At 45.6% G+C, this 18372-nt stretch overlaps 1 protein-coding gene across 2 annotated transcripts in view; it reads right to left on the bottom strand.

Moving 5' to 3' along the window:
• LOC147434468 (vesicle docking protein) overlaps window positions 1-18372 on the bottom strand; it is a 72984-nt gene that overhangs the window by 37255 nt on the left and 17357 nt on the right. For both annotated transcript variants that reach the window (XM_086490922.1, XM_086490921.1), the window contains exons 3-4: window positions 7476-7628; window positions 6900-7400 (exon numbers count right to left, since the gene is read on the bottom strand). In XM_086490922.1, coding sequence (XP_086347048.1) covers window positions 6900-7400; window positions 7476-7628 — 654 coding nt within the window. The remainder of the gene's footprint in view (window positions 1-6899; window positions 7401-7475; window positions 7629-18372) is intronic.

Here is an 18372-nt window from a genome sequence, read left to right as displayed (position 1 = left end):
TTCTTGAGCAGCAACTGAGTAGATGGGCAGAGAGGGAGGGGATACGCGCAGCCGAGCAGGCAAGGTTCAAGAGGTTTTTCTACTCTTGACCATATCTTGACACTCAGAGCCATCATTGAGGAGGGCAGATCACATGGGAGACGGATCTATTGTAGCTTTGTGGACTTCCGCAAAGCATTTGACACAGTACCCAGAGCTAGATTGATGCGCAGATTACAAGAGATGGGAGTACCCACAGAGCTCATTTGAGGGGTCATGGCATTATACAGGTCAATAGTGGGGAATGTACGCACCTCATAGGGTCTATCTACACCGGTTTACTCCACTATTGGGGTGAAGCAAGGCTGCCTGCTCTCTCCTACTCTTTTTGGTAAGTATGTGGATGAGGTTTCTGACTACATTGAGAGAGATGGTGATAGAGGTGCACAGCTGGTAGGGACATGGATTCCACTATTGTTATATGCTGATGATATTGTGTTGATCTTTGACTCTCCAGAGGGGATGCAACGTCACTTGGATGCTTTGCATAGGTTTGCCCATGAAAGTGGTTTGTCTATCAACCTTGGTAAAACCAAGGTCATGGTATTTAATACCACCCCACAGTGGATCAGGAGGTCAGCACCCGCATTCACATACCGCCAGGAGACATTGGAGTATACAGATGCTTACACTTACCTTGGAGTGGTTTTTAGTGGAGCAGTAGAGACTAGATTGACCAGAGCCCATGCAGCATTGGGTAGATTGGAGAGGATGTGTTCACAGGTTCAGTTTCAGGGGCCTCGGACGAAGCTCTCGCTCTTTGACACTACAGGTTCAGTTTTAGGAGCCTCGGACGAAGCTCTGGCTCTTTGACACTACAGGTTCAGTTTTAGGAGCCTCGGACGAAGCTCTGGCTCTTTGACACTTTGGTGGCTTGTGCATTGCTCTATGGAGCTGAGATATGGGGACCTTCTTTGGATCATCACGGGAGGACGGTCGCACTAATGGATGGGGAGACATAAAGAAACCTCTGGTCTCTATGATCTCGCGGCTCATTAGAGCCAAGGCTTCAGTACCACGTGCCATTATCCGAGCAGAGCTAGCTGCCCCCCCACTAGTGGTTAGAGGCACTCACCAGATCTGTCTCCTTCATACACCGCATGTGGGAACTTCCCAGAGACAGATATGCCCGCCTTGCACTTGAGTCCTCTCGACAGTTAGCCATGCAAGGAGATACAGCATGTTGGTATGGGGAGATGACATCATGGTTTCAGGCGCATGGGTTCAGCATAGACAGATTGCCCCCCTTCCAGTACTCACTAGATGCACCCTCTCTGACCCTTACACAGTCCGAGATCACCAGGCTCATCCACAAGGACTTGACTCCGGTAGACACCAGGAGGACATGGATACAGCCAATACAGGAGCTGGGCACGAAGATGGCTTTCTACAGAGAGCACCTTCTCCAGCTTACGGAGGACGGTTTTGTGACGAGGCCCAGATACATGGACACCCACTTGTCTCATGGGATATGATGTGCTATTGGCCAGCAGTGTTCGGGAAAAATCATTTTCCCAAACATACAAAATGCCTTTCCTTGAATTTTCCAAGAGGAAAATTTAGAAAATTAGGTTACTTTTTTAGGTTTTTACACTATTTTTCTCTATTTTGGGGTGGAGTTTCTCCTTTTCCCCTTGCACTCAACCGGCATTTTGGAAATTGAAAACGGCACGATATTAAGCTGAGACACAAATTTTTCCCGAACATTGTTGGCCAGATACGCACATCTTCACACCAGCTGCGGATTGAGGCTGGGAGATACAGCGGAGTACCAGCAGAGGCCAGGACATGCCCCCTGTGTGACATGGAGCCTGAGACAAAGTTGCACTACACATGCCACTGCCCCGTCTACTACGAGATACGAGGCTGCTTCCACTGCTTGTTCAAAGAGGGATTTGGACCACTCTCCAGAGTCATGCGGTACGAGGATTAGAGATGCCTGGGTTTGTTTTTGCTCGAGTTGCGCAGACACAGAGAGAGCCTGACGAGAGGACAGGCTAGGCAATCTCAGAGACAGATCACAGACTTCTTTAGAGTAGACACTGGACACCTGGAGGAACTACCACCACAGCAGAGCTCGCCGCCTTACACCAAAGGCACACTGATCGATCGAGCGACCGAGATAGGGAGATCTAGACGCCCACAACTACAGAGGACTACACAGCATCGATGGAGGTTGCATCAGAGGATCCGGATCACTTTGGTCCAACATGCACGACGCCCGATCAGACTATTGTCCATGGAGGAGATTGATGAGATCCACCAGCGAGACCGATGCTGGATCTCTTGTGATTTAGCTATCCCAGCTAGCTGCTTAGTTCACACCTAGCAGTTTAGGATTCCATAGCTTTTTATTTTGTCATTTTGTTACTTTTGTTACTCTGACTGTGTATCAGATCCACCACATTGTAACTTTCTGGTCTCATAGGTCACTTTGGCCTTTTGAAGACGTTAATATAACATTTCATTTCATTTCTCTCTCTCTCTCTCTCTCTCTCTCTCTCTCTCTCTCTCTCTCTCTCTCTCTCTCTCTCTCTCTTATATAATATATAAATATATATAATATATATATATATATATATATATCTAATCGTGCCATGTGTGAGGGATGGGTTACCTGAGACTTGGAGGTTGCCTACTATTGTGTCTATCTTCAAGGCAAGTGATCTTACAGAGCCTGGGAACTACCTCACTATTATGGATGGACACACATTGGTACGGTTGTATGCATCCATTCTTGAGTAGCACTTGAGTAATTGGGCAGAGGGTGAGGGTGTACGAGCAAAGGGTCAGGCCGGTTTCGGGAGGGGTTTCTCCACTCTTGATTATATTCTGACACTCTGAGCCATCATTGAGGAGGGCAGGTCACATGAGAGACGGATTTATTGTAGCTTTGTGGATTTCCGCAAAGCATTGACATGGTACCGAGAGCTCGATTGATGCACAGACTACAGGAGATGGGGGTGCCCATAGAGTTGATTTGGGGGATTATGGCTTTGTACAGATTAGTGATGGGACATGTACGCACTTCGGAAGGGGTATCTGATTTAGTTCACTCTATTATTGGGGTGAAACAGGGCTGCCCATTGTCGCTTACTCTATTTGGTATGTATGTTGATAAGGTGTCTGATTACATTGACACAGAGGGTGACAGAGGTGCCCAGCTGGCAGGGACGTGGATCCCATTGTTGTTATATGCTGATGATATTGTCTTGATATCTGACTCACCAAAGGGTATGCAGCGACATTTGGATGCACTACACAGTTTTGCAGAGGATAGTGGATTGTGTGTAAACCTTGGTAAAACCAAGGTTATGGTGATTCTGGTAGCGCCCACTTAAGGACATGATCACACGGGGTCCCCGTAGGGAGTCCCCATTTTATAAATTGAAGATAACCCCCCCCCCCCCCCCCCCCCCCCCCCCAACACACACACACACTAGCGACCTCGCTAGTGCTTGGGGTGAGGGAGGAGATGCACAATGCCTTGAGGATTCATTCACTGACTCTAAATTACTTAGTATGTTCTTTCATTGGGCCGTCGGCAATCTCCCGATTGGGACAGGCTTACTGAGTAATTTTTCCCCTCCTTTTAGGATGCTCTCAAACATCCATTGCTTTTCATGTTAAATGCGGCATGGGAGAAACAGGATTTGCCACTATCATGAAAAGAGGGCTTACTTAAATGTTGCCTAAGCAAGCGCTTTGCGAGCAATTCTCTCATTGGCGGCCTATTACTTTGATGCCGGTGGTTTGCAAGATATTGGCTAAGATATTGGTGCATCGCATAAAGAACCATCTACTTACAGGACTTCATCAGGCTCGATATGGTTTCATTCCACGTAGTCAAATCATGAACAATTTTGGCTAATGTTATGATTGGCATGGAGTCTGCTAAGTACACTCAGCAAGATGTGTTGGTTATGCAAGTTGATATTGAAAAGGCCTTTGACACTAAGAAGTGGGACTTTGTTGTTGACACGATGAGGTGTCTAGGGTTTGGTCCTAAATTGGCCAATGTGGTTTATTTCTTGTATGCTTGTAGTACATCTTCAAGGATCCTAGAAGGTGAATTGACAGAATCTTGGCCACTTGGTTGTTCGGTTAGGCAAGGTTGCCCCCTTAGTGCTTTGTTGTATGCTATTGCCACTCACCCCTTGTTGATGTATCTTGATCACTTGACCTCTGCGAAGCGTCTTCATGGTTTGCAGTTACTCGAGGGTCATACCTTTATTGGGTAGGCTTATGCGGATGACTCGTTTATGCCTCACAACCAGCAGGATGATGTCCAAGTGATTATGGAAGCTTTGGAATTGTTTGGAATTGCGGCTGGTCTTAAAGTCAACTTCGTAAATCGAAGCTTCTCCCACTTCGTTCTTGCGATTGGCATAGTCTATTGTGGCCAGGTGAGATTGTTCCTCCAAATGTGATCACCAAGCATTTGGGGTATCCAATTGGATGGAATGTCACTCACACTCAAGAAGTGGGTTATGCAACGCTTGAATGTCAAATTGCATTATTGGAAGCTATCCACTTGGCCATTGCATGTTCGCCTGCAAATCATTCAGAGTATCCTGATGGCATACGTTCAATTCTTTTTGCCATTGTTGCACTGATCTTTTCGCCACCACTGGCTTCGCCATGGCTTCGCCACTGTCTTGATTCTCTTTATGTCAGCCATTTTGTCTCATTTGCGGCAAACTCATGCTCACAAAAAAGGCTTGCGTTTGATGTCAATGGAGAAGCTTTGCATACCTAAACGTTTCGGTGGTCTAAATATCTTGGACTTGTGTAGGCATGTTCTTGCTAGGAAAGTTATGCTATTGCCTACACTTGTGCAACAAAGTCAGCCTTGGACTCTTATGTTTGCCTTCCTGAGTCAACATGTTGTTACGTCTTCATTTGGCAACTGGCAATCATCTATTTGGGAGGTTGTATTTGGTAACATAGACGGGCATATTCTTGGGCGTTCTGTTGCTTCCACTTTGCTCTCTACTTGAAAAGAGGTTACGACTCATCTATCTTGGAATGCTCGACGGGTAGGAATTTCGCTTCGTTTGGAGAGTCTTCATTGGAGCCGGGCTTTCTCTCTTACTTTGGTTGACTGCTCGCCTCACGGGTGTACTTCCTCTCTTGCCGTGCCATTGGGGTGGTTGAGGATGTGGTAGATTGTCACGGGGATGAGCACCACATGCCAACGGAAAAGAACAGACTGAACAACTTTAAGCACTTCAAATAACAATTGAATTGAAAGAGATAGAGAGTGCACGACACACGAGACGGGGAGTGGCGGAGTTCCACCTCGAGAGAGCAATTGCCCCAAACGTTGGCGCCCCTTTCGGTATTTCTTTATATTGCTTGAACTCAATACAACGTCGGTACTCCATCCTCTGCACATCAACGAGAGCGTGCTAGAGAATGAGCCCATGGCACATATTGAAAGGCCTTAGGCCCATGAAAAGCAGTTTACATGAAAAGATTCGAACTCAAAAGGATCTGGTCCCAAAAGCAACTAGCGCAAAAACTGCAAATCCGTCCAGCCTGACACGGCATTAGCTACCAGCATGAAATGCGGAATTCCGTACACCTGCCACATCAGCATGTCATTGCAAATTGTGGGCTACCCGTACAGCTCCGTAACATCATCACTGTGAACGCAAGAGATTTTGGTGTGTGTGTGGGTCCTGCTTTATTTTTTACTTTTTTTAGGTCGCTTAGGTCCCATCGGACGAGGCCACGTAAGTTGGTGGAAACTCTGCTTTAAAAATAGGCCTCTCGAAAAGACTTTGCAAGTTGGTAAAACTTCTTATACTGCTTCTTCTGCTTCTGCTTCTTCATTTAAGGTTTAGGCCCCTCGATCGGGATCTGCAAGTTGGCTCCGTTCTTCAGTGGCTTGACACGTCAACAATTTGTGACATAGATGCAGCCGGATTCACTTTTGAGTTTCCTTTCGCCGCTCGCCGATTTGGATTGGGCATACATTACCGTCAGTCCTTGAGTGAACTACAGAAATGCTGGTTGATTTTTTACCCATTTCACCTTTGCTTGATGCTCATCGCATGTCTAATTGGAATCTTCGGGAAACACCCTTTCAAGCTATTTCTGCCAGTCGAGTTTATGCTATCCTGCTACCGCAACCTTGGCTTACTGATAATTGAAATGCCCTTTGGCACATGCATAAATCTGAGATCTGGTGGAGGAAGCTTCTATCTGCCTTGTGGAAAAGCCGTTTGCCTTTGAGTGAGCAGTTGTTTCTTTGGTGTTGTTTGCTTGGTGTGCTCCCAGTGCGCACTTTTCTTAGGACACGTCATATCCGCCCTTGTGTCCATTGCTCAACTGCGGAAGAGAATGTTTGTCACTTGTTGTGGGATTGTTGCATTACCAGAGATTTCCTTCGCCGCGTATCGGGGTGCATTCGGCTTTTTTTCCAGTGACGGTTTTCCATAAAACTATTTTGGGCATTTGGCATTTTCTCACCGGCATTGCAACGCTTCGCGGTCTTTTTCATGTGGGTCAAATTTTGGGCTTATTGGACCCTATGGCGACATCATAATGGCTATATGTTCCATTGCATTCATGCAGATCAATTCCCGTTCTTCAAGCTTTCTCTTAGGCAATCTTTACGGTCTGCTTGGAAGTTGGTGATATCACCACAGAGATACATCAGCTTTCCTATGAATGCTTTTAGCCATATTGTACAGCCGAACACTTCTGTGTTCCTTCCTTTGTATATGATCCTTTCGGTGGGCTTTCCTCGCCTTGAGGTTTCCCACTAGTAAATTAATCAAACAAATTTACAATTTAAAAAGAATAAAAGTGTGTGTGAGGGAGATTTGTGGCATGGAAACATGAATGCATACCTGCCCAGCAAGATGATGAAGAAAGTGTGCTAAGAGTGTTCCTCCAATAGGGATCCCCTCATCTTCGTGCCTAGCTGACGTGCAGTTTGTGTAGGGAATCCCAATCCCCAAAGGGCTATTTACATCTGCCAAAGGGGCTGTAGCCAAAAGTCCATTTGAGGGAAACACAAAAGCTCTTGACGTTAGAGGGCAAATAATCATTGGAAAGTGTTTTATTTTGACACTAAATGACACAGTAGGATCTTCTGAATCTTCTTCTGCTTTATCCTTTACTTGGCTGTCTGCATTAGTAGGAATATTACTCTCCCTTGCGTCCATTGCCTTTCCATGAAATTCATTCACTTCCGCAAGACCAAGGTTTTCTAAATTTGAATCTGCTCCTTCTGTATGTTCCGCATTAGCTCTTTGCAACAATAATTGGTGGTCCTCCATTAAGCATCTTTTGTATTCGTGAAACGCATCAGTTCCCAAGTGGGAGTCTGGGTGTGCAGCATGCGCCTCCTGCAAAATGATAGATATAAATACACGAGCAAGTAAAAAAAACAGTAATTTGCTAAAATCTGTTTAATGTTATACCTCTGACACTGATGTCAGCACTGTAAATACTTTTACAGCATTGTGAGCTTGTAAGCAGTGGTGAATGTATTGGTGCACATGACTCAAAAGGTGAGTCGTTATCACAAGCACCTTTTCCACAGCATCATTTGCAGCTGGGCCCAATAGCACTTCCTGAAAACATTTTTTATTTTCTTAAATCACAAAAAGAGTAACAAAGAATATTCATTGCTTGTACACAATCACCACCAGACAGATACTTTTGGACACATTGAATTACAATGGTGTGACAATTGGCCATAAGGCATGATCTATGGGTCTTCACAAGGCAAAGTAAGACTTCTCTCAATGACCATTCAGTTAACAGAGAGTTCTTCCCATTAGGACAAAAAATGATAATACTTTCGACAGAAGTTCTATCAGTGAGCATTGATTTGATGGGCAAATCTTTATTCAACAGGTGCAAAAGAAAAGGCTAAAATACATCACAAATCAATAGCTGGTGGACTAGCTCAGTATATCTCTCTATATCAGATCTGCCTATCTAAATTAAGGTATCTCTCTCCATCTACAAATACCCCTCTCTACCCCTATTAAGATTCTAGAGAGGGATTGATGCAACTTGACAAATCTCTCTCTCCATCTCTAACTACCTCTCTCTCTACCCCTGTCCAAGGCAAGAACCATCATTAACACAAAGGTACTTCCATTAATGCAAAGAGCTTAGTGGTAGCACAACCGAGCAAGAAGGCTTGATTGTGTTAGGGTAATATGTGATCTCCACGTCATGTTTATCATCCAATGTGCGGCGTGCCTAACAGTAAGCTTCCTACCCCTATGTTCCATTGTATTCTTTTTCCATTGTATTCTTTTATTGTCAACGTCGACAAGCACTTCAAGAGAGCACCAAGCACACTATCCACCATCAAGAGGCATACTGTAAAATTCTTCTTGATCAACATAATATAACCGTGCACAACTTGCCAATGAGAGGAGTGATTGGCCCCTCGTGCCCTGAACAGAACAAGGCCTTGTAGCAAGAGTCCAACTACTCAATAGCTTCTACAGCCTTTTTGGAGGCCAAAAAGACTTAATTTCTGCCATTTTTCTTCAATTCAAACCTGCCATGGCCCAATCTAGCTTGATAAAGCAGAGTTACCGGGGAACGGCATTTTAGGGCCTTGGAACGCCGGAACGGCGTTCCGGCCGGCTGGAAGTTTCTGGAACGCGTCGGAACGGAACGGCGTTCCGGCTGAAAGCTGTCACCGGAACGGGCCGGAACGGCCCCAACGGCAGTTTTTGAAATTTAAAAAAATGACTGTTGGGCAGCCAACGGCCATTTTCAGCAGTAAAAAAAGTATATAATGCCCCCCTCCTCCCCCATTCTTCACACACTCATCAAGCCTCAAGGCCCATTCTCCCTTGCTTGAGCCTTGCTCTCAACTCTCAAGCCAAGCTCATTCTCCCTAGCTTGCTCTCAACTCTCAAGCCATAGTGTGGTGCCGCGGCATGCCTCAAGGCTCAAGCTCTCAACCTCTCTCTCTCTTGGGCTAACTTCTAAGTTCTAACCCTCAACTTTCAAGGCTCAAGGCTCAAGCTCTCTTTCAAGCTCTCACGGAATCAAGCGGCAAGCCTCTCTCTCTCAAGCCCTCTCTCTCTCTCAAAGTTCAAGATCAAGCTCTCTTTCACGGATAATCCATCATCCATGGCCTCTTCTTCTCGTTCAACCCCCTCCGTTCATGTGGGCAACACTCAAAAGGCGAAGGAATGGTCGTGGTGGGATGAAGTGACCTCGGAGGGCACCTTGTCGGCGGCGGGAGGTTCTCGTGCATGGGGATGCAAGCTATGCTCTTACACGCGGAAAGGGGGGCATGACAAAGTGAGGGCACACTTTCTTCGAGTGCCGGGACATGAGGTGAAATTTTGTGCCAACGTAACCATCGAGAAGAGGAAGGAGCTCGAGGAAAAGGATCGGCAATTCAACCATAAAGCCAAGCCGGCACGCAAAGGTATTGATCCAAAGACCCTCATTTTCCCTTCTTCCTCTCTACTCGGTGTAGGTGTTGGTGCATCTTCAAAAGGTCCAATTCGTCGCCAAAAGACCCTTGCCACCTCTTGGGACCCAAAGAAGAAGGAAGAGGTGGATGCGGCCGTGGCCCAATTCTTCTATCACGACCATATCCCATTTGTCGCAGCGAGGTATGTTCATTGTTTTATGATTCATCAATCTTCTCTCTCATTTCTTCCGTTATCGTCGTTTCCACTTTTTTGATACTAACCTCTTCTATGTTTGATCGAAATAGGTCGGAGTATTGGAAAGTCATGGTGCAACGGATAGGAGAGTATGGCACCGGCTATGTGCCACCATCTTCAGAGGCTCTCCGAACCACCTTGCTCGATCGAGAGAAGGCTATCGTGGAGCAAGCAACCCTCAACATTCAACGTCTTTGGGTAAAACATGGCGTTTCCCTCATTGCTGACGGGTGGAGCGATACAAGGAAGAGATCTATCCATGGTCTCGTCGCATACTCCAGTGGAGAGATGTACTTTGTGCACTCTCATGATGCCACTGAGAGTGGCAAGTCCGCCGATGGCCTCTCTGTAGAGTGGACAACGGCCATAGAAACCATCGGTGAGCAACACGTGGTGGCCTTTTTCACAGATGGGGAGGCATCAAACAGGGCAGCAGCAGCTATCATAGAGGGCCACTATCCGCATGTGACAAGTGTGCTTTTGCATGGCACGCTGCTTGAACAACCTTCTAAAAGACATCGGCAAGCTAGACTCGATTGCTCCAGTCATTGCTGATGCAGTGAAGATGGTTACTTTCATCAACAATCACAACTTGGTTCGGAGTGAGTACCTCAAGAGGTCGGCCGGCAAAGTGCTTCTAAAGTATTCAGATACCCGCTTCGCATTCAACTTTCTTCTTGTACGCAGGCTGTCTGAATGTCAAAATGCGGTCCGACAGGTCTTCATCAGTGATGAGTTCACCACCTCCCCCTATGCAAAGACAGTTGCAGGGATTTTGTGCAAGGATAAGGCACAGGATCTTGAGTTCTGGAAGGAGCTCAAGAGTCTAGATGCACAGGTAAAACCGGTGGTTCATTTGCTTCGAGTTTTGGATGGCATGGATCCTTGCATTGGCAAGATTTATGAGGCAATGGACCGCATGATTGAGCAGCTTGCACAGCTTGAGCCGAACGCAGAGCGATATGAGGAGATCCATGCGCTTTGCAGCTCGAGGTGGAATTCATATGCCTCTCCTTTACATGGGGCAGCGTACATGGTGGATCCAGAGTTCCAAGGTGCAAGGCAAGAGACAGATAGGGAAGTCATGAACCAATTTACAGAGATCTTAAACAAGATGGTTCTAGACAGAGATGGGCGATGCATTGTCAGAGATCAGCTGAGACAGTACAGAGAGATGCGGGGGTCATTTGGCAGTCCAGATTCTCAGATTGATCGCAGGAAAATAGGTTCAATGCTTTGGTGGGAGGACTATGGCTATGATGGCCCTGAGCTTCAGAGATTGGCGATCCGTATTCTCAACCAGTCAGTTAGTACCTCATGCTTGGAGCAATTGTGGAGTACCTTTAGCCACATTGCTTCCAAGAAGAGAAATCGGCTTGGAGTGGAGAAGGCTAATGATCTTATCTTCGTCAGCGCAAATTTGAAAATGCTTTGCAAGAGTACAGACAAACAAACAGATCCTTTTACACAGTGGGAGATGGAGCAAGAGGCTTCTCAGGCGGGTGGAGATGCACATCCACCAACACCAGGTACTTCATCTGTGGTTGAGATCGAGCCGGACCTAGACCTCGATGATGAGGAATGGGAGGATGTGCATGATTTATAGCCAGCTACTACGGATTGGGAGGCCTCTCAGGCTAGTGGCTCTTGAGTCTTGAGTCTTTGCCATTTATCCACCTTTTTGTATGGCAGCTTGAGCCTTGCCCTCTTTGCCATTTGTAGCTACTAGCATCTTTATGGTATTTGTCACCTTCAGTCTTTTGGTATTGTGGTCACTGAAGTCTGGTTTGAACTTTGCCCCCCTTTGGTTTTTTTGTAGCACCTTGGCCGCTGGCGGCCCTTGAGGCTTGTTACTATGTTAGCCATAATTAATTCCAAAGTGTTATCTCTGACTACTACTCTTGCAATTATTTGAGAGCATTGTGTATGTACTATGGGCATTGTGTTTGCTCATTTTTGTTCATCTGGCTATGTACTCTGGGCGCCTCACATCCCAATCAAGTCATAATAAGGTTAAATGGTCTTCGAATCGTGTTTTTTGTGGGTATTAGAGTCAAAGGACTCTAATACTACTTGTATTCATACACATAACGCTAAAAAAAAAAAATATTTGGGTGTTTTTTTAGCCTGCCGTTCCGCGCCGTTCCCGTTCCGGGCCCATTCCCGTTCCCCCGTTCCGCAGGGAGGCCCGTCGCCGTTCCCGTTCCGCGTTCCGGGTAACTTTGTGATAAAGGCCATTTTTACTACTCCACCCTCTCCTATGCCTCATGTGTGAGCCCACTTTCAGCAAAGCAGTCCATCTTTAAGATAGTACACACATCTTGGTGCTGATTTGTGCTCTATGGATAGAGGTTTATGGTTTGGTGCTTGTGGATGTGGCATATGGGCTGAAATACAGCTAGTTTACGCCCTGTATTGTGGATACACAGGATTTTGGCACTAATCGACACTTCATATGGCTTATTTGCGGCCACTATACAACTTTATGGGTCCCAAAAGAGGCATATTTGCTGATTTTACAGTCCTGGTGAGCAACAATGAGCTAGACACGTAGCTAGTCACATTTATGGCCTTCCCTACACGCCTTATGGACTATTTTTCTACATTTACATGATGTGGATAGGCTATACAAAATATTCTACAGGTTTATGAACTCATAGAAGCAGCATGTGCCATGCCATGTTGTAACAAGCTTGGACACCCAAGCAAGAATTCAATAGTGTTGGGTCAAAGGCCCTAAATGACCCCCTTTATGTATATTTTTATACAATGTGAACCTGGACACATTTTTTAAAGTCACTTATAATAAAAGTGGGAAGGCCACAAAACCACAAAAGTGGGTTTCCCCAGATCGCACGAGCTCTCTCTCTTTCTCTGCTTCTTCGATCTGCAGCGCTACCTCCTTCCTGCCCTCACACCTGGCACTACCCGGCCCAAACCTGCACTCTTTCACCTCACGCATCTCCCGGTAGCCTCTCCTTCGCGCTTTCAACTGGTATCAGAGCCCTAGGGTCCGAAACAGGACCTGCGCATGCTGCTGGACAGTAAGCTATAATGATTTCCCACTACGATTTTCACTTCCATTGCGAAGCTCCTTGCTTCGCGGTCAAGGTCACCTGAATCTGCCAAACAACCTAAAACAGGTGATTTACAGGTTATTACAGGTTATAACAGCAATACGGAGGTGTACCAAATTTATGGGATCACATGTATTGATGTTTAGTGCGAGGATTTGAGTGAAAAGCTGAGTACACGTGATTTAAATCGTATATTCAACTGAAAATTCATATTTGGATTGTTTCATGTAAAGAAACTGTGGTCTTTTGTATGCAAAGTATTACGGTTGCTCCTATTTGCTGAAATTTTCAGCCTATTGCATCTATCTTGTATACACACTTGTGGTTGAGTTAAGATGGCTCCTACCTCTTCCGCATCTGACACTAAAAGTTTGATGGAAATCAAACAGTTTGATGGTCAAGGTTTCGACCTTTGGCAAGAATGTATCCTTTTCTTAAAGAATTCTGAAGATGCATTAAAAGAGAATAAGCCGCAAGGTTTGTTTGACTTACAGTGGGCCAAGTTGAATAAGAAGGTCATGGCCTACGTCAAAATGGCTATCAACGATGACATTTTGACGGACATCAAGCATTTGCACATTGCTGCTATATGGGAAAGCTAAAGTCCAATTATGAGAACACCATGCCTGTGAACCAGGTGCATTTGATGCGAAAGTCGGTAAATATGCAACTTGATGACTCGAAGTCAGCTTCTGAGCATTTGAGTGCTTTTACAGGTGTGTTGAATCAGTTGCGGGACACTGGGCTTCAGCAATTTGATGATAAGTTGAAAGCTATTTTCTTGCTTATGACATTGCCAAATACTTGGGAGACATTGATTGTCTCCTTGAGTAACAGTCCCAGCCTTTCGTATGACGGTGTGAGAGGGTCTATTCTCAATGAAGAGATAAGACGCAAGTCTAGTGGGGAAGGTGGCAACTCTGCCTACAATGCAAGAGGTAGAAATCAAAAACGTGATGCGGGCAACAGGACTCAAAATAGAAGTAAGAGCAAGACAAAGGATAAGGATGTCACTTGCTATCAATGTGGCAGAAAGGGTCACAAGAAACCCGATTGCGGGTATTTCAAGAAAGAGTGGGATAGGAAGAAGGAAGCGCAAGAGAAGAAGAAGAAAGGGGGAAAATCAGCAGGTGATTCCTCCAAGGATGCTGAAAATGCAAATGTATCCTCTAGTGCGGTCATTGAGGAGTTGTCAGACGTTGAGGAAATCTTGGTTGCAGCTTCATGCCCCTCAGATTTGGTGATAGCTAATGGAGAAGACATGCTTATCTCAAAGAAAGATGTCATTGGCTTTTTGGCACGAATGATGGGTACAGTGATCTGGAACAGCCTCTGGTTCTCGAGGAATATATTCAGTTTGTATTTCCTCGATAGGTACAACAACGTCGGCTTCACCTAATTTTTCTTTAAGGCGGTCGACCTGAAACACTGGATGTATACTAGCATCCAGTGTAAGAGCCAGTTTATAAGCAACTTGGCCAATTTCTTTGTGATCAAGAATGGACCACAAAATCTAGCTACAAGCTTATAATGGTTTCCACTTCGCATAGTCTTAGTCTTTAGAATCCTTGGGTATGTTAAAATAGACCCATTGTCCCACCTCTAAAGTCCTTGGAGATGTCTTTGATTAGCATAAGTAGTAACTCGATCACGAGCCGTCCTTATACTATCCTTAGCCAATTCGAGCATCTCTTGCATATTATACAAGAAATCTCGAGCCTGACGGTCTTTGACTTTCTCTAAGCCAATAGCAATAGGGAATTTAGGCTTAAATCCATACATCAGCATGAATGGGCTAAATTCAATAGCAGAATGCTTGCTACTATTGTTGGTAAGCTCCAATTGTGGAAGGTTACTTGTGAGAGACATAAGCTCTCAACATGTCCTCTAACGTTTGAATCCTCCGTTCATCATGCTCCCCATGGAGATCAAAATACGTGGTCCACTGGTGAAGCCAATTATTTACGGTCAGTTCCGTACACTCCTCTTCCCCAGAGAAATTGGTGGTTTAGTACAGAATCGTGGCAATAGGACCACCCTACGAGCCCCCAAAAGCAGCAATCTGCGTCCACAATAATTCATAGTTAAAGGGAATGGCCATTTTCAAGTCCCCGTTCCCCGTTCCCATCCAAATTTCCCGTTCCGGATCCCCGTCCCGTGTTTCAAACGTGAGTATCCGAAACAAGGAATGGCGTTTCGTGCATGTTGCTGTTCCCCGTTCCTCGCCGATTTCTCGTTCCAGGTAACTATGCCCCAATTGCTAGAGATGGGTATCATTCTCAAAAATACGCACAGTCGTCAACTAAGCCGTATTTTTGAGAGCAACAAGGCGGGCGTTAGAACCCTTGCACAGCCCCTTCGAGAGAGGAAAAGCGAATGTTTGTCTGAACATTCTAGTCGAGGCTCTAGAAAGTGAACATTGGCGTTTTCCAGAGCAGATATAGCTAGTCGAGGCTCTAGAAAGTACCTGTCATCCATGTGTACAGAGCATGTGTGAACGGAATTTGAATGTTACCTCGTGCATCATCATGCTATGCATCCAAGCTGGAGGAATCCATGGGGAAATCTGATGAAGAACTGAAAATTTCATGTAAAAACGGGCCTTTTCTGCACTTTTCGATCGCAAAAAGTCTAACTTTGAGGAGCTCTACGATCGACGTGAGCGTATGGGGACAAGTAGGCTCTGATACCATGAAACAAACACTCGAAGAGGATCTCTAGGCTACACGGACCCGCCTATAGACACATATCGAACAAACCACCCAAATGTAGCTACCATCCAGTAGCACCCCCGTGCTGCCAGCGTCCGAGGACGTAGGCGTGCATTTGTAAGACCGAGAGCCCCATATCGCCCGGCCTCACCTCCTCGAGGTGACCTCGCGCACTCCTACCCTCATGGGCTAACCACTAGCACTCTACCAATGGAGGTCGATAACTACAAATAAGGCCTTGGCCTCCCTTTTATAATAGTGGCTGGCCACACTCGCCGGGTTCACACTGTCCGCCCGTACAGCGGACGCCCATCACCACGATGACCAGATCCCCTCTCCCATGAGTGGGACATAACAATGTGCCGTGTCACAAACTTGTGGCATACTCCCCTCTTGAAAGAAGAGTAATTGCCCTCACTTACACCTACAAAACAAACAAAGGACAGAAACTAGCTCAGTAGACACTGACTATATGTATCATGCACTAGACTACACACATCTAGCACTTGCACAAAGATGACCATCGCTGAACATGACATCACATTCGCATCATTATCTCCGTCGATGCCAGAAAAGGTGGAAGCAAGGGCAAGGGAGCTTATAGGTGTGCCATAGTGCTAGAGCAGGTATGAAGACCATGTGCAATCAAAGGGACCAAGATATGTATGGTTTTAGTGTTTTTTCAGGCCAAAAAGTCCCGCTTAGGGGGCAAATCAGGGAGGATGTTTAAAGCTGGAGAAAGTGCAGGTTTGAAGGGGGATTTTGTGCTCTCAATGTGCTTTCTTATCTCGTTCAAACAACTCATCAAATAGAGCTTTTCATTGAAACTTATGCTAAGTTGAAGTTGTGGGAACAACCTCCTAAACCACGCAAGGCAAGTTGGTGGCTTGAGGCTGTGGGGCCACTCTTTGAGTAGAAGTTTCAAAGCTTTAATAATAAGAACTGAACTTGATGCATGGAGGGGAGAGAAGCCACGTTCTAGGGTTGGCATGAGCAAGGAGAAGCAATAGGAGGTGCCCTAATTGGGTTTTCGGGGCCAAAAAATTTTGTTTTGGCCATAACTTGCTCTCCCGATGTCAGAACAGGGCAACCGAAGACTCTTTTTTGAGATTTTGGCAAGTGTCGGATGCAGCCATGCACTCAGATTTGTCAAATTCAGACTGTAGAAAGGTTTTTCAGCATCCTTGTATACATGTCATGGGGAAAGTAGAGAAAAACAAACTTCTTTTTTATGGTGTTTGGTCTGATCTTCTCTTTCCTGGTCTTGTCTCATGCAGGAAGTGGTGGCTCTGGGTTGTGATTGTGTGTGTGCCAAAGAGAGTGTATGAGAGAGACAACAAGAAGGAGATCTGTGTGTGTGCCTATTACGTGGTGCCGATAAGGCCTATACGAGGATAGTTTTGCAGATTGTGTATGTTTTCAAGTGGATTGGGGTGCATTGGAAACCTCTGGGCTATACGAGGCAATTATTTGTGTTTTTGGGTTGTATATCCTTCCCCCTCTTCATCTTGTGGTGCCCCACTGGGGAGCATCTTTTGATTGCTCCTTGATTGAAGAAGAAGCAAGTTTTGAAGACGATGGATTGACTGATTTTAAAGAGCAGGCACAATCAAGGAGACATGGCCAGGTTTTCCAATTTTCGCTGGGACTAAAGATACGAACATGGCTGCCTGACTATGGATTGCTTTCAACCACTTTCCTCAGCATCTGCAACACCAGCATCAGCGTTTCCAACAGCCCGTCGTCGCAGATCAAGGCACTTTCTAGCATTTTCCAATCATAGCAGAATTCAGCCCATATCGCCAACAAGTTGCAGATTCCAATTAGAACCATTAGCGTTTTCAAAATTTAGCACTTAGCCTCTCAAGTACCAAGCTTCGATCGCAGTACCCCTCAGCATCTCAGCAGTACTAATATCTACCGCAATACCCCTCAGCATCTACAGCAGTACCTAACAGTATCTTCGCAATACCAAGTATCTACACCAAGTACCCATAAGCATCACAGCAGTACCAAGCATCTACCTCAATACCATCAGCATCTAACCATCTAGGATCAATTCATGTGACCTTTAGTGTGACACTTGAAACATCTTCCTTCTTTTCCATACTCGGTTCTTTCTTCGCAATTTAACCAACCTCCTACTATTCCTTCAGCAAATTTTTCATCAGGTGTCAACTTAGGGGTTTCGTGAGTTTTAGCCTTTCCTTTATCATCATTGTTAGGTAAAGAATTATATTCTCTAGGTGTATTGGAAGATTAGGGAAAGGTATTGTGGTTCTTACCAAAGTTCTTACCATTCTGTTGATTCGGTTGGTTATAAGGGGTACATGACTTGTTCTCCTTCGGCTTACCTTTGTTGTGCTTCATTTCTTGTGCGAGAGCTATTCTGAGGCATCATTGTAATCCTTTGGGTCAAAGACTTGCACATCATATTTGATGTACTCGTCCAAACCAAAGAGGAAAGCCTCTTTGCGACATAGTTACCCGGAACGCGGAATGGGAACGGCAACGGGCCTCCTTGCGGAACGGGGGAACGGCAAGGGGTCCGGAACGGGAACGGCGCGGAACGGGAGGCATTAAAAAACACCCAAATAATGCAATTTTTAGCGTTATGTGTTTGAACTTTGAATACAAGTAGTGTTAGAGTCCTTTGACTCTAATACTCACAAAAAACATACCGTTCCACCTTATTATGTCTTGATTGCATCGTGTGGTGATGCGCGGTCATAGTACGTTCACAACAGACACAATGCATGCTTGAGATAGAGAGCTTGAGAGAGGCTTCACTTCTTGAGACGAAGGGAGAGAGAGCTTGAAGCCTTGAAAATTGAGGGCAAGCCCAAGAGAGAGAGCCTGAGAGCTTGAGGCCCGAGC

The sequence above is a fragment of the Adiantum capillus-veneris genome, chromosome 19 (genome assembly GCF_014529385.1).
Source record: "Adiantum capillus-veneris isolate H3 chromosome 19, ASM1452938v2, whole genome shotgun sequence".
Lineage (NCBI taxonomy): Eukaryota > Viridiplantae > Streptophyta > Polypodiopsida > Polypodiales > Pteridaceae > Adiantum > Adiantum capillus-veneris.
The sequence above is the reverse complement of the archived record's forward strand: the minus strand, read 5'-3'. Positions and strand labels throughout refer to the sequence as shown.